The 16,760-nt window shown below is 40.1% G+C and overlaps 1 protein-coding gene across 1 annotated transcript in view; it reads right to left on the bottom strand.

The window, feature by feature from the left end:
- The window catches only part of LOC310857897 (uncharacterized protein), a gene marked incomplete at its 3' end in the record, with an annotated part of 100,045 nt that overhangs the window by 16,273 nt on the left and 67,012 nt on the right, over positions 1–16,760 (bottom strand). The window contains exons 23-25 of the mRNA XM_083763872.1: positions 11,520–11,577; positions 11,369–11,410; positions 11,219–11,266 (exon numbers count right to left, since the gene is read on the bottom strand). Coding sequence (XP_083619998.1) covers positions 11,219–11,266; positions 11,369–11,410; positions 11,520–11,577 — 148 coding nt within the window. The remainder of the gene's footprint in view (positions 1–11,218; positions 11,267–11,368; positions 11,411–11,519; positions 11,578–16,760) is intronic.

Below are 16,760 nucleotides of genomic sequence, written 5' to 3'. Positions count from 1 at the left end.
TTTATTTTATTGTATGACATGGGTTTTTTTTTTTTTGGTATGTGGTGTGGTGTTTTGTGACATTTGCATGGTTCAGGTTGTCTTAAGGTTTTGTTTAATGTATGACTGGGGTTATTTTGGTACGTGATGGTGTATTTTGGGACATTTGCACGGTTCAGTTTGTTTTATGGTTTTGTTTTAATGTATAACTTGGGTTATTTTTGGTATGTGGTGTGGTGTTTTGTGACATTTGCATGGTTCAGCTTGTCTTAAGGTTTTGTTTAATGTATGACTGGGGTTATTTTGGTACGTGATGGTGTATTTTGGGACATTTGCACGGTTCAGTTTGTTTTAAGGTTTTGTTTTAATGTATAACTTGGGTTATTTTTGGTATGTGGTGTGGTGTTTTGTGACATTTGCACGGTTCATGATGTCTTAATGTTTTGGTTTAATGTATGACTTGGGTTATTTTTTTGGTAGATGGTGGTGTATTTTGTGACATTTGCATGGGTCAGGGTGTCTTAATGTTTTGTTTTAATGCATGACATGGGTTATTTTTGGTACGTGGTGATGTATTTTTGGTATGTGGGTATGTGGTTGGGGAATTTTTACATGGTTCATGATGTCTTAATGATTTGTTTAAGGTATGAGTTGTATTATTTTGGTAAGTGATTGTATGTTTTGTGGCATTTGCATGGTTCAGGCTGGCTTATTGGTTTATTTTAATGTATGACTTGGATTATTTTTGGTACATGGGGGTGTATTTTGTGGCGTTTGCATGGTGCATGGTTCAGGCATGCCGCGGGCATGTCTGTGGCCGTTTGAGCTGTGAGGTTGGGGGTTAATACTGAGTAATGTACGGTTAGTTCATGCTAGTAGGGTACATTTAAAGTAATCATGTATATCATATTGGCGTAACTAAATTTGAAATGAGTTGAGTGGACTATGTATTTTTAGATGAACACACTATGTTGTTCACCTACAATTATAGGGATCGATGACTAGAGTAGATTGACGGCATTTTACAATAGCTACTATTACGTATTATTGACATTTAAAGTTAGATAGACTATAGTCTATACTACATGGTGGTATAGGCATCCATGGATTTCCAGGGAATTCAACCCGAATCTGTAGACGGGGTCTGTACACAAAACACAATGTTTTGTGTTGACAATAACTACGAGGCAATAACAGCCATCATACTAGTAAATATTATGTATACTAGTTAAATTATCTAAACTCTGTGATTTGGCATAGACATTTTTTCACGACACATAGGAAGAGTCTAAACTACATGCATAATAATAAAATATGGTTGAATGTTTCAAATACTGGATAGTTAGAATGGGTCATGCATGTTTTTAATACAAGCACCTTAACATCACCATGTCTGATGGTGCAGTGTGTAAATGTAACAGGTTATCTACATGGTGTATACTAAAGCATGTAATACTGATGTACCGATGTTTTTCCAAGAGTTCAGATCGTATAGTTTAGAAAATTGTGTAAGTCTATACTATACGAGGTCTTTAGATCATGGTCAGCACCAAATATCATACCAAAAGTCTGTATCTTATGTTTATCAGGTTTTATTTTGATCAGAAAATAGACAATTATGCAGATGAACATACACTGTAGCACAACATGGAGCAAAATGTACAAGACAATGAATTCACCAGGACATCAAATATACTCAGTCATCAACTATTTATAATGTATGTATATATATATATATATATATATATATATATATATAGATATATATACAACGATGCAATCAGGTCAATCATAGTGGCAATAGTTATGTCCTTGATTATTATTATTTTTTGGATCATATCAGGGTTATATAGTTGACCAACATGTATTTTCAGAATATCTGTAAGATTTGTGGGGTTTGTCCCAGCAAACTCATCCAAAGTCAGTGGCCAATTCAGGGGGTATGGCGGCGAAAGCAATGGTGTGCCGGAGGCTGGAGGGTCATGGGGAGCAGTTGAATTTGGGGGTGATAGGTCTACCCTCTCAAAATACTCAGTGTCCCCCGCACCATAGCCCCAAAATGCCCTCTCAAAATGTTCATCGTTCTCCGGATCATAGTCGCAAAATGCCCTGGGCATCATCATATTCATCGCTGTCCGTATCTGCAGTACTGATGTTATGCCACCACGGGGGGTGTATACATGGTCCATTGCGGGTCCATCCACCATGAGAGGTCCCTTCATTCGAGTTTGATTCTCCCAATGAAGAAGTAGAATCCTCCATGGTGCGTGATTGGCGCAATATACTGGCAATAATGAGTTAGCATTTTACCTATAGTGTAGGAGGGGGTGGGCTGGTAGCTGCAATTGTTGGTCCATCGGTTTCTAGATCAGAGTGGGGCGTGGGTGCATCGTTTTCTAGGGCGCTGTACGAATTATGATTTACAGGACGGTTATCCATTGAGAATAATGTAGCGCCAGCTGGCTTTGGGGGATCACCGAGCGAGAAGCTACTATGTCTGGAATCACCGAACGAGAACCCCGTAGGTCTGGAATGGCATGTCTGGTAATCCACAAGCCTCAGTTTCTTTTCATTGAAGTAGTCCAATGATTGTGAATCCACACGTTTGACGCCTCTAAGGTAGCCTTCCAGTAGGTCCAAAGATTGATTCTCTATAGTTGTGAAGAAATCCAAGGCTTCACACATCACATGCTTTAGAATCCCTAAATCATCCACACCAACGGCTAGTTGGATTGGAAAACATTTCTCTTTCTCGATGATACTCTTAGGTCTTTCAACTGGGGTACCGCATTGAGATTTGTATCTTAGTAGCAACCATAAGTTTGACCTAGAACAGTCAACGATGAAGCCCTCAGTGTCACTACGTGAGTGTATTTCAGAGCTCGCCCGTACAAATCGAGATGGCTTGATATAGCCAGGGTTTATCTTTGTATCCAATCGCAAATACTTACAGAACTCAAGAATAGGAGGGACCAATCGCTCAAATTCAGATGCATAGATGCGTATGTAAGGCAGCCGGTCTTCAAAGATACTGTCGCCTGTTTCCAATGTATAGAGTTCAATAAATCGCTGATTCTTGAATGGAAAAAAAAGACAGACGAATTTTCCGGCCGTCGGATAAGGCCCAAACTTTCCTATTCTCATCTTGGTAGCAAGTAGAGTACATGTTGTCTTTCTTTCTTCGCAGGCAGCTAGTGTCTCTATTGTAGGATTACTCAGTTATGTAGGGTTATTCTCCGTATTTAAGAACATCACCGGAGAGGTGGAGACTAAAGAATAACTGCCATACTAATCATGGCCGACCTCTGAGGTCAAACAGGGTTTTGTATACAGTACCGGATACGTTACACCCCCAACAAAAGAAGGAAGGATCATCACCAATGCATAATCCTGATTAGTTACAATAGTCGCAAAGTTTAGTATACTACCACCGTAAGAACCTAACTAGAATCTAACACCGGTAATAGTGTAAATATATATATATTATATATATATATATATATATATATATATATATGAAATAAAAACAACAATGAAGATATGTTGATTTTTGTTTTTGTTTTTATTACTGAGAAACATAGCACGTATTTACACAAGTATGTTACACATTACATTTAATAGACATGTTCAGTTCATTCCCATTCGCTTTGGGGTTTCAACCAGGTAGAGTTGGGTTTCAACCATCTAGTTTTTAGGTGAAGCAGACGCTGAGATCGTCGACATGCCATGGGTGCAGACAGAGGGGAGGGTACGTCCTCATCACCAGAGTCTGCAGGGGATGGTGGTGGATTGGAGTAGTTCTCTGGTTCAGAGTTCGGTGCTCGGGAGGACGGGGTTGTAAGGGAGAGGTGTACAAATTCCGCATTTTCGGGCAGTCCAGGAGTTTTCTTGCTCGTAGTCATGTCCAATGGTTCGATGCTAGCAAAATATTCCTCATCCGTATCGATTATTAACCCGTCCGACTCGAAGTCCTGCTCATCAATTCTCGACATATGGTTACTTAGCAGCTCCGCGGCCATGATCTCGTCCTCAGCCCTCTCTTTGTATAATTCAAAATCACGGGTATAGGCAAATCTACCCCGTGTTGAATTATATTCCTCTAGTCTGAGAGGGGTAATATACGGGCTATATGACTGGGGCTCCACAGGTTCAACGGGGTTACGTGGTTTACCCATAGCCTCCATGACTAATAGTGAGAGGAGATAGTTGATGACAAATGGTGTTTCCTGAGAAATTATCTCCTATAGCCTTATCCTCTGGTGTGAATAAGCCTTATCCTCTGGTGTGAATAAGCCTAACTCTCTTTGCTCTATACATACATCTAGATCTGAGCCCTCCCTTTTAAATAGTTTGTTCCTTAGCTATACACCCCACCCCTCTCAGTGATTATTCATGGTAGTGTCTACAATACATTTACACTGATACATTTCAACTAGGCTATTAACTTATGTTGTCGTCAGCATTTTCAAACCAGTATCTAAAAAATAATGCATGTTTCTACATGTACATGTATCAATTTTTTGTTAATTATTAGCCATACGATTTTGAACAATATTGATCAATATACTTTATAATTTAAGCTTGGAGAGTCCACGGCATAGGCTATATAGAGTAGATGCATAGATGTAGATAATATCCTTATTGCCAGTATATTGCGCCATTCACGCACCATGGAGGATTCTACTTCTTCATTGGGAGAATCAAACTCGAATGAAGGGACCTCTCATGGTGGATGGACCCGCAATGGACCATGTATACACCCCCCGTGGTGGCATAACATCAGTACTGCAGATACGGACAGCGATGAATATGATGATGCCCGGGCATTTTGCGACTATGATCCGGAGAACGATGAACATTTTGAGAGGGCATTTTGGGGCTATGGTGCGGGGGACACTGAGTATTTTGAGAGGGTAGACCTATCACCCCCAAATTCAACTGCTCCCCATGACCCTCCAGCCTCCGACACACCATTGCTTTCGCCGCCATACCCCCTGAATTGGCCACTGACTTTGGATGAGTTTGCTGGGACAAACCCCACAAATCTTACAGATATTCTGAAAATACATGTTGGTCAACTACTCGCAAACGCTATAACCGAACAGATGAAGGATGATTGCAACGGCTGCCGCATAGACCATTCTAGTCAAACCGAGCACACATGTTTGAATATTACGCCCCGATATTACTTCTACAATCATTTTAAAGATTTAATGAACAAGTTGTGGACTGATGATTTTATACCGGGGGTTATTAAGGTATTGAGAACTAGCGGTATTGAGGTAGGACCACTGCCAATGTCAAGAATCCATAGGCTATGTACATCTTATCTGCATTACTGGAAGGATTTACCCTGATATGATCCAAAAAATAATAATCAAGGACATAACTATTACCACTATGATTGACCTGATAGATAGATAGATAGATAGATTTTATTTCGGTCAATAAAAGGAGTACATACAGACGTACAGTACATACATGAATTTCCACTAGTGTTACTACTGGTACCGAAAAGGTGAAGGCTGAAGCCGAGGCTTATTGCGCCTACCCTTGTTTGAGCAATATTCAGAATACACTATGATTGCATCGTTGTATATATATCTATATATATATATATATATATATATATATATATATACATTAGAAATAGTTGATGACTGAGTATATTTGATGTCCTGGTGAATTCATTGTCTTGTACATTTTGCTCCATGTTGTGCTACAGTGTATGTTCATCTGCATAATTGTCTATTTTCTGATCAAAATAAAACCTGATAAACATAAGATACAGACTTTTGGTATGATATTTGGTGCTGACCATGATCTAAAGACCTCGTATAGTATAGACTTACACAATTTTCTAAACTATACGATCTGAACTCTTGGAAAAACATCGGTACATCAGTATTACATGCTTTAGTATACACCATGTAGATAACCTGTTACATTTACACACTGCACCATCAGACATGGTGATGTTAAGGTGCTTGTATTAAAAACATGCATGACCCATTCTAACTATCCAGTATTTGAAACATTCAACCATATTTTATTATTATGCATGTAGTTTAGACTCTTCCTATGTGTCGTGAAAAATGTCTATGCCAAATCACAGAGTTTAGATAATTTAACTAGTATACATAATATTTACTAGTATGATGGCTGTTATTGCCTCGTAGTTATTGTCAACACAAAACATTGTGTTTTGTGTACAGACCCCGTCTACAGATTCGGGTTGAATTCCCTGGAAATCCATGGATGCCTATACCACCATGTCGTATAGACTATAGTCTATCTAACTTTAAATGTCAATAATACGTAATAGTAGCTATTGTAAAATGCCGTCAGTCTACTCTAGTCATCGATCCCAATAATTGTAGGTGAACAACATAGTGTGTTCATCTAAAAATACATAGTCCACTCAACTCATTTCAAATTTAGTTACGCCAATATGATATACATGATTACTTTAAACATGTACACTACTAGCATGAACTAACCGTACATTACTCAGTATTAACCCCAACCTCACAGCTCAAACGGCCACAGACATGCCCACGGCATGCCTGAACCATGCACCATGCAAACGCCACAAAATACACCCCCGTGTACCAAAAATAATCCAAGTCATACATTAAAATAAACCATTAAGCCAACCTGAACCATGCAAATGCCACAAAACATACAATCACTTACCAAAATAATACAACTCATACCTTAAACAAATCATTAAGACATCATGAACCATGTAAAAATTCCCCAACCACATACCCACATACCAAAAATACATCACCACGTACCAAAAATAACCCATGTCATGCATTAAAACAAAACATTAAGACACCCTGACCCATGCAAATGTCACAAAATACACCACCATCTACCAAAAAATAACCCAAGTCATACATTAAACCAAAACATTAAGACATCATGAAGCGTGCAAATGTCACAAAACACCACACCACGTACCAAAAATAACCCATGTCATGCATTAAAACAAAACATTAAGACACCCTGAACCATACAAATGTCACAAAATACACCACCACCTACCAAAAATAACCCAAGTCATACATTAAACCAAAACATTAAGACATCATGAACCGTGCAAATGTCATAAAACACCACACCACATACCAAAAATAACCCAAGTCATACATTAAACCAAGACAATAAGACATCATGAACCGTGCAAATGTCACAAAATACACCACCACTTACCAAAAATACCCCAAGTCATACATTAAAACAAAACCTTAAGACACCGTGAACCATGCAAATGTCACAAAACACCACACCACGTACCAAAAATAACCCATGTCATGCATTAAAACAAAACCTTAAGACACCATGAACCATGCAAATGTCACAAAACACCACATCACATACCAAAAATAACGCATGTCATGCATTAAAACAAAACATTAAGACATCATGAACCATGCAACTGTCACAAAATACGCCACCACGTACCAAAATAATCCAAGTCATACATTAAAACAAAACCTTAAGACAACCTGAACCATGCAAATGTCACAAAACCCCACATCAGATACCAAAAATAACCCAAGTCATACATTAAACCAAAACATTAAGACATCCTGAACCATGCAAATGTCACAAAACCCCACATCAGATACCAAAAATAACCCAAGTCATACATTAAACCAAAACATTAAGACATCATGAACGTGCAAATGTCACAAAACACCACACCACATACCAAAAATAAACCAAGTCATACATTAAACCAAGACAATAAGACATCATGAACCGTGCAAATGTCACAAAATACACCACCACTTACCAAAAATACCCCAAGTCATACATTAAACCAAAACATTAAGACATCCTGAACCATGCAAATGTCACAAAACCCCACATCAGATACCAAAAATAACCCAAGTCATACATTAAACCAAAACATTAAGACATCATGAACGTGCAAATGTCACAAAACACCACACCACATACCAAAAATAAACCAAGTCATACATTAAACCAAGACAATAAGACATCATGAACCGTGCAAATGTCACAAAATACACCACCACTTACCAAAAATACCCCAAGTCATACATTAAAACAAAACCTAAAGACACCGTGAACCATGCAAATGTCACAAAACACCACACCACGTACCAAAAATAACCCATGTCATGCATTAAAACAAAACATTAAGACACCCTGAACCATGCAACTGTCACAAAACACTTAACACAAATATTTTCACCCCACAGATGCAGTAGATTGAAAAGTTGCTTCCTACCTTTGAGTTAGTGTTGCTGAAAAACACCCAGTTCCAAATGTATATTCCATATTTCCATATGTAGTAACTAAGTGTGGACTGTCAACACGGAGGCACACATTGACAGTTGTGATCATGCGCAGATTGCATCACCTCTGCTCCACCATACTGGGTACAAAACGGCCATTAGGGGGAGCCATAGTACAGTGAAATACAATGGGGACTGGGGAATAGCTATTGATTCACTGACTGAATACATTATTGGCAGAAGTGTAATCAGTATAGGATACAGTCAACCACATATCCAAAGGGATCACTGATAAAAGTCCTTGCTGTCTTGTTTCCATTCGGTCCAGGGTAATCAATTCATAATCATGGCATATATTATGATATATATATATATATATATATATATATATATATATATATATATATATATATATATGTGTAGGCCTGCATGTTGGGGAACAAAGAAGGGCTTATAAGGATGTGGAGGTAGTCACTAGACATAGGTCAGGGGGGCAATCTTTTTATTTTATTTTTATAAATATAAATACCTTGGAATACCGAGGTATAGATTATCAATATCGGCATCGTACCGTACTGTAAAATCTCATACCGTGGCATGCCTAGTTTGTACCGTCTACCAGAGGGAAGTAGCTGGAAGTCGGTGCAGGGTGGATGAGACGGGGTCGTTTGCTATCTTGATAGTATTTTTTTTTTTTTTTTACGAAGTATCTCATTGTAGATACAGCCTAATTGCTGGTGTCTCTTCCCAATTATTTTTTAGGCTAGATTTACTATTCGCTGCAGCTTGCTTCTTCCTTTGACCTTTAGATTGCCAAACCACATTGCCATGTTAAAACTCAAGACTCCCTCTATCAGGTTTTTATAGACTGTTTCCACGATATGCTTGCTCACTCTAAATGAGTTGAGCTTGCGTAGTAGGTGGAGACGTTGGTTACAAGTTTTAAAAATCTGTTCAGTATTTTCACTGAAAATGAGTTTGCTGTCAATATATCTGCCTAAGTATTTAAAACTGTCTACTACCTCCACTATTTGTCCACCATTTGTAATGGCCTGCACAGGTTCCTCTTCATGAAAGACAAGTTCTTTTGTTTTTGTCATATTGATCCCTAACGAGTTTTTTTTTTTTCTTCCCCGCACCAGTTCTGAAGAGATAATAGATATGCTCTGTGTGCTTCCTCCCCACTGTCCCCCCTTCCTCAGTAAGACAACTGAGACCACTGCTTGCGGTTGAAAGGAAACGTAAAATCAATAAAAAACACCGTGGCCTAGTAAGATGGGGATAAGCAGGCTGATAGTTGCATCATCAGTTCCTCTCTGACTTTTATAACCAAACTGGAAATAATCTAAGCTGTTAAAAACCATCGCTATAATTTGTCTGCTTATAACTCGTTCAATACATTTTCCCAAAAATGGGAGTAAGAGCAATACACACACACACACACACACCCAGCAAAAGCATGTCCCTGTCACGACCCATATATACGAACTATTGATCCCAGACCCACACACACACAGATAGAATCAATAGGACAGTTCGCCTACACAAATCAGTGCATGCGCAGTTCAGTTTGAACAGATTGGGATGTGAAACCAATTCGAAAGCAGAACTAGAATCATATTGATCCCCCAACTGCCAAAGATGAAAATGCATGTATACATAATCAATATGCTGACCCAAACTGGCAAAGTCCACCCAAACACGATCAATATGATGAGATCCTCACACAAAAGCAGAACTACAATCATGATGACACTAACTGCCAAACTGGCAAAGTGCCATTAGCAAAATCAATATAATGACGTCATCGGAAAAAAGGGTTAGGCCCCGCCCCCTCGTCCCTAGGGAGTGTCTTCAGTGCCGAAATTGGACATCGGGGTCCCTGGGGAATAATAGTGCCCCATAACACTACTATTCTGATCACAGCTTATTGCAATGAGAATGTATAGATTCCCCAATAGTTTCTCAAAGTGGTTGCCGTGGCACCCTAGTGACGCAAGTCCATGGGGTGCCTCAGAATACATTGATAATATTTGGAATTTATCAATGTGTCTTGCATTTTTCTTGGTGCGTTCTTTTTCAGTCTACGTCAATACACCAAGCCTCTTCACCAAATATCTTCAAGCTCAACTATTGTGATGTTCCCCCCAGAATAGGGATGCTGGGGTTTAACTGGTTGACCCTGGTTGAAGTACTTAAAGTCCTGCTACATAAATACATTTACTGTAAGTTGCGATCCAAGGTCGCATTTACTATGAAAACGTGCAATGCCCATGTCTCGTGACGTCACTATGACATCTGATGTCATAGTAAATGCGATCTGCTGTTGCAATTTTAAGCCCACTCCACATCTGACCTCAAACCTCAAACCCTTAGATCTCCATATATGGATATATGTCAGAACCTGTTCTGACATTCCACATGTTGATCCTTCCCCATCCATCCTTCCTGTTTAATGTCTCCCTTTTGACTGTTAATACCTGTCCATTCAAACTCTAGACGGGCCTGTCCCAAAGTTATTAGTGTCCGGCAGTTCTCAACAGGACCGAAAATTAAGGCCCGGCCCTCATCAAACCCTGTAAACTCAAGAGAATGTCCCGCTACCACCATTAGATCTCCATATTTGGAGCTGACCTGTTCTGACATTCCATATGTTGATCTGACCTGTACACTCAGGACATGCTCCTTATATGGCCTATGGCTTCTCCCTAGTCCTTTTTCGGATATTTGGACAGGATACATGCAACGGACAAAAGTGGAAATGTATGTTTGTGTATGTACATACTGTATGCCCAGCATTCCGAAACAGAATTAATTCCATGTTGATCTGATCCCCCATGCCAAAGCGCCAGCGCTCGGCCAGCTGTCATGCATGCACGCAACCTCGCTTCTCGCCCTTAGGCGTCTTACTGGTAATAGTGCTTGTTGTTACAACCCTTTTGAGTGGTTGCAGTGGTACTCACCCAGCTCGTGGCTGCCCTGTAGCTCATCAGGTGTGGAGATCTTTGGAACTATGCATACACACATACAAAACAGAAAATGTCATAATAAAACACCACAAACATTATAAATGAACGGGAGGCAAGCACATAGCGCTGATAAAATTAACTAACCTTCAAGGGTCCCTGGTAAGTATTTATCAAGCACGTTGCGGACTGTAAACGAATCATTAGAAACCATTAAAGTAGGGTAGAGGTGGGCCTCAGACAGACCCCATCTGACAAGCAACAGTATGTTTGACACCGATGCCCGTAGGCTACTCACCTTTACGATAGTCATTGTCACTGATCATGTTGACAATCCTCCTTGGAAGATCAATTAGCTGAATAAATAAATACAAATAAAATAAATGTCAATGTTTTACGGTACCGGCAACTTGGGCCGTTAAATAAATAAAATGGCACATTTATATAGCGCCTTTATCGAAAGCGCTTTACAGAGATATATACTAGTACTGCACTAGTATGTAATATCATTGTCATGAGGCCTACTGTATGTATGGGCTGGTATGTACTGTTAGTCCAGGCATTCTAGCTCATTTTGGACCTAAAATCAAAAGTAATTGTAACAAAAGATTTTTTTTCACAGACCATTTCTATGAGGTCTCCAGAACAACATACTAAAAGTCCCAAGAAATCCCAGTTGGGGAAATATGTTTAATTGGCATCAATCCAAGATGTCCGCCGATAAGACTATTCTCAGAAACTGCATAGACAATTACCAATCTTGGAATAAATTCCTTACCAATAAGTAATTGAAACAGATTTTTTTTTCACAGACCATTTCTATGAAGTCTCCAGAACAACATATCAAAAGTCCCAAGAAATCGTAGTTGCAGAAATAGGTTAAATTGACATCAATCCAAAATAGCCACCAACTGGGACTATTATGAGAAAAATGGCCAATCTTGGAATAAATTTCGGACCAAGAGTTAATTGTAACAGATTTTTTTTCTTCACAGACCATTTCTATGAAGTCTCCTGGACAACATACTAAAAGTCCCAAGAAATACTAGTTGCGGAAATATGTTTTATTGGCATCAATACAAGATGTCCACCAATAAGATATTCTCAAAAGAATGCATGGCCAATTACCAATATTGGAATAAATTCCTTACCAATAAGTAATTGAAACTGTTTTTTTTTCACAGACCATTTCTATGAAGTCATCAGAACACCATACTAAAAGTCCTAGGAAATCCTAGCTGTGGAAATATGTTTAATTGGCGTCAATCCATGCAGGATGTCTGCCAATTAGTGGCTCAGCAGCAGAGGCTCAGAGGTAGTGTGGCCGAATGGGAACGCAAGTTTCCCAGTTCGAACCTGGGCTCCCCCAGAGTTAGTGACAAAGTGTCCTTGAGCAAGACGCTGAACCCCTGATTGCATCTGCAGGTTGGTGCCTTGCATGGTTCCCTCCACCATCTGTGTGTGAATTGGTGAATGTAATGCACAATCTATGTAAAACGCCTATGTAAAACGCGCTAATATTTACCCAAATTATGACGGGAGATTTCAATTGACTTCCAAATATATTTTGAGCTGAGGATATTCAGATACAATACTGTGTATTTTAGCCATTTTGAACCAATATAACTGAAGGCTGTTATTATCATGTTCTATCTAGACTATAGAACACGCTGCCATCAGTAGGCCTATACACGATCATCATTTTGTTTAGCACTTTGTTCGTTATAAGCTAACAAGCCAAATGGGCATTACATTTATAACTAACATTAATGTTAGATTAATGTTAGATTAATAATATTAGATTAATAATCGTTATCATTTTTCCAGAAACACAAACAATTTAGTTGCCACTCACATATTAATTACTTTCCAAAACTGAAACTAAATAAGAATAGTTACAATATAATGATAATAATAATAGTAATAATAGTAATAATAATAATAATACTCAGTTCTATTGACTATGCGGACAACATCAGCCTGCTCTCCGACAACGTGGAACAAGCACACCTTTTTTCCAACAGTACTCCTACAGATGTTGTTCAAAAAACATGCACATGACATCAAAAACAGCCGATCTACGAGGTCATGCTGCAAAACTGTGTGCACCAAAAACAGCCGATCTACAAGATCACGCTGCTATAGGAGGTTATCACCTATAACATCTCACCAGAACATCCACCTCTGACAACAACAGGAGGCACTGTGCTGAAGGAAGTCAAGGACTTCAAGTAACTGGGCTCATGGGTCAACTGAACGGAGCAAGATCTGAAAGTGAGGAAGGCACTTGCATGGAGGTCCCTGAACGGCATGGTCAGTGTATGGATCTCCCTCCAACCTCCCCTGTGAGATCAAACTCAGCTTCTTCTATGCAACGGTGGAGTCTGTTCCTCTATGGCAGTGAATGCTGGACCCTGAAGCCAACCCTGCAGAAGTCTCTAGACGGGTGCTACACCAGAATGGACCCTGAAGCCAACCCTGCAGAAGGTTCTAGACGGGTGCTACACCAGAATGGACCCTGAAGCCAACCCTGCAGAAGGTTTTAGACGGGTGCTACACCAGAATGGACCCTGAAGCCAACCCTGCAGAAGGTTTTAGACGGGTGCTACACCAGAATGGACCCTGAAGCCAACCCTGCAGAAGGTTTTAGACGGGTGCTACACCAGAATGGACCCTGAAGCCAACCCTGCTGAAGGTTTTAGACGGGTGCTACACCAGAATGGACCCTGAAGCCAACCCTGCAGAAGGTTCTAGACGGGTGCTACACCAGAATGGACCCTGAAGCCAACCCTGTTGAAGGTTTTAGACGGGTGCTACACCAGAATGGACCCTGAAGCCAACCCTGCAGAAGTCTCTAGACGGGTGCTACACCAGAATGGACCCTGAAGCCAACCCTGCAGAAGGTTCTAGACGGGTGCTACACCAGAATGGACCCTGAAGCCAACCCTGCTGAAGGTTTTAGACGGGTGCTACACCAGAATGGACCCTGAAGCCAACCCTCCAGAAGGTTCTAGACGGGTGCTACACCAGAATGGACCCTGAAGCCAACCCTCCAGAAGGTTTTAGACGGGTGCTACACCAGAATGGACCCTGAAGCCAACCCTCCAGAAGGTTCTAGACGGGTGCTACACCAGAATGGACCCTGAAGTCAACCCTGCAGAAGTCTCTCAACATGTTACCTACAAGATTCTGTAGCCAGTCGACTAAAGAGCCATGGCCCAATGGGCGAGTAGTAACGCAGCACTGTATAGCCTACAGTTGTCCGCCCCACCTGGAAGCGCGTCCATGCGTGCCAGCCAGGAGCTAGGCTCGACTGACTGGGGGACCTCCACCCCAGGGAGACTGACAGAGCTGCCGACTACTATAAAGGTCTGTGTCGCTTGCGGGAACATACTTGTAGAGGTTACCCATACACACCGCTGCCACCAATGTAGCCACGGCCGGGGCGGGAGATGAACCCGGGTTCCCCATTCCACAGGCACATACGTTACCAGTCATGGACGAATGAGCCATGGCCCAATGGGCGAGTAGTAACGCAGCACAGTATAGCCTACAATTCAGTATGAGGGGATACCACCCTGAGCCAGACAATGTCAGCCAGGAGAATGAGACTATACCTGTAGCAGCACATTGGCATCAAGAACTGCCAGCCAGCAAATTGGTGCTGTGGGAACCAATACACAGGCATTGATCACAAGGACGTCCCACACTAACATATGTGGATGTACAAAATAACTACTCAGGAGCGCAAAGTACCGGGACAATGGAGTCTGAGGAGATGTTCCCCGGTTCCCCCGTTAGTCTAGTCTCTAGACTTGATAGCACTTTAGTTGGTAGGTGGTATAGTTGCCAGGTTCTAATTTGTTTCCAATTTTATACAGAGGATTTACTCTCGGCAGCTTGAATTCTTGTAGGACTCTGACTAATACATTTGTAATATAGTTCGTCAACCAACAATTGGTATGGTGAAAAACATTGCACAAATTCCTATGAGCTGTATCCAATTAAACTGCAACCCATTTTGTATTAACCACTCTGTCCCAAAATAAATCACTTAAAATCATTCAAATGTATGCCATTTTATAATAATGTGGTGGCTATTTTGGATTGATGCCGAGTAAATGATGTGTGGTGAAAGAAATCCTGTTACAATTAGCATTTGGCCAGGAATTTATTCTAATATTGGCAATTTTTCTTATAATAGTCTCAATTGGTGGACATCTTGGATTAATGCAATTAAACATATTTCCGCAACCGGAATTTCTTGGGACTTTTAGTATGTTGTTCTAGACACCTCTAAGAAATGATGTGTGGTGAAAAAAATCCTGTTACAATTACCTCTTGGCCAGGAATTTATTCTAAGATTGGCAATATTTCTGATAATGGTGTCAATTGGCAGACATCATGGATTGATGCCAATTAAACATGTCTGCAACTAGGATTACTTAGGACTTTTAGTATGGTGTTCTGGAGACTTCATAGAAATGGTCTGTGCAGAAAAAAATCTGTTAAAATTACCTGATGGTCAAAAATGTATTCCAAGATTGGCCAAATAAGCCCAATTGGCGGCCATTTTGGATTAATGCAATTAAACATATTTCCCCAACTGGGATTTCTTGGGACTTTTAGTATGTTGTTCTGGAGACCTCATAGAAATGGTCTGTGAAGAAAAATCTTTTGTTACAATTACTTTTGATTGAAACGCTATTTTGCCTGGACTATGTATGTATTGCTCTTGTTGCCGGGCAGAAGTCTGGATTTACCTCTCACCCAGATTTACCAGTTTCAGCTTTACCCCAGTTACACTCACGCATAACATACATCATGTCATTATGTGTGGAAGAGATGAACAGCCATACACACACTCACACATACTATCAGTGATGGGGCATATCAGGAGACTGACCTCGGAATACCTAATATGTACTTCTTCATGTGTGGAATGTCTATGGGAATATGTGTGTATTTGTGTAAACTGTCTGACTGCTATAAAAAGCAGCATTTCTGTCTGAAAAGTCATCTCACCCGATTCCAATTTGAATAGAATGACTCCGTCCAATACAAACTGGATAATAAATAAACTCTGCCTTAATTTATACAATTATATCTCTATTGTAATGTTATGATTGATGACCTGATGAAAATGCAATAACATCAAAATGTCTTTCCTGCCTTGCACCATGCTACATTAAAGGACTACTTCACCACTTTTCAACCTATCTTCATATAATAGGTCCTCAATAATAATCATGATAAAATGGCACGATTTTTTTCTACTCAGTCTGTGTCTCATAGGAGGGCTGTGGGCAGTTTAGAAACCGTCTTCCAGTGACATCATCATTAGACAGATTATTTCTTAAACAAGATTTTTTTACAAAAATGTTTAGATTTTCATTATCGTGAGAACGATGGCTTCAATTTTTGCATTGCAACTTTTCAGGACTAGAAAGCCTGCAGTTTTTATTAGCTTGTATGACCCATCGATGATGTCACTGGAAGACGGTTTCTGAACTGCCCACAGCCCTCCTATGAGACACAG

Source organism: Protomyctophum parallelum, assembly GCF_964188405.1.
Source record: "Protomyctophum parallelum genome assembly, chromosome: 1".
NCBI classification, from domain to species: domain Eukaryota; kingdom Metazoa; phylum Chordata; class Actinopteri; order Myctophiformes; family Myctophidae; genus Protomyctophum; species Protomyctophum parallelum.
The sequence above is the reverse complement of the archived record's forward strand: the minus strand, read 5'-3'. Positions and strand labels throughout refer to the sequence as shown.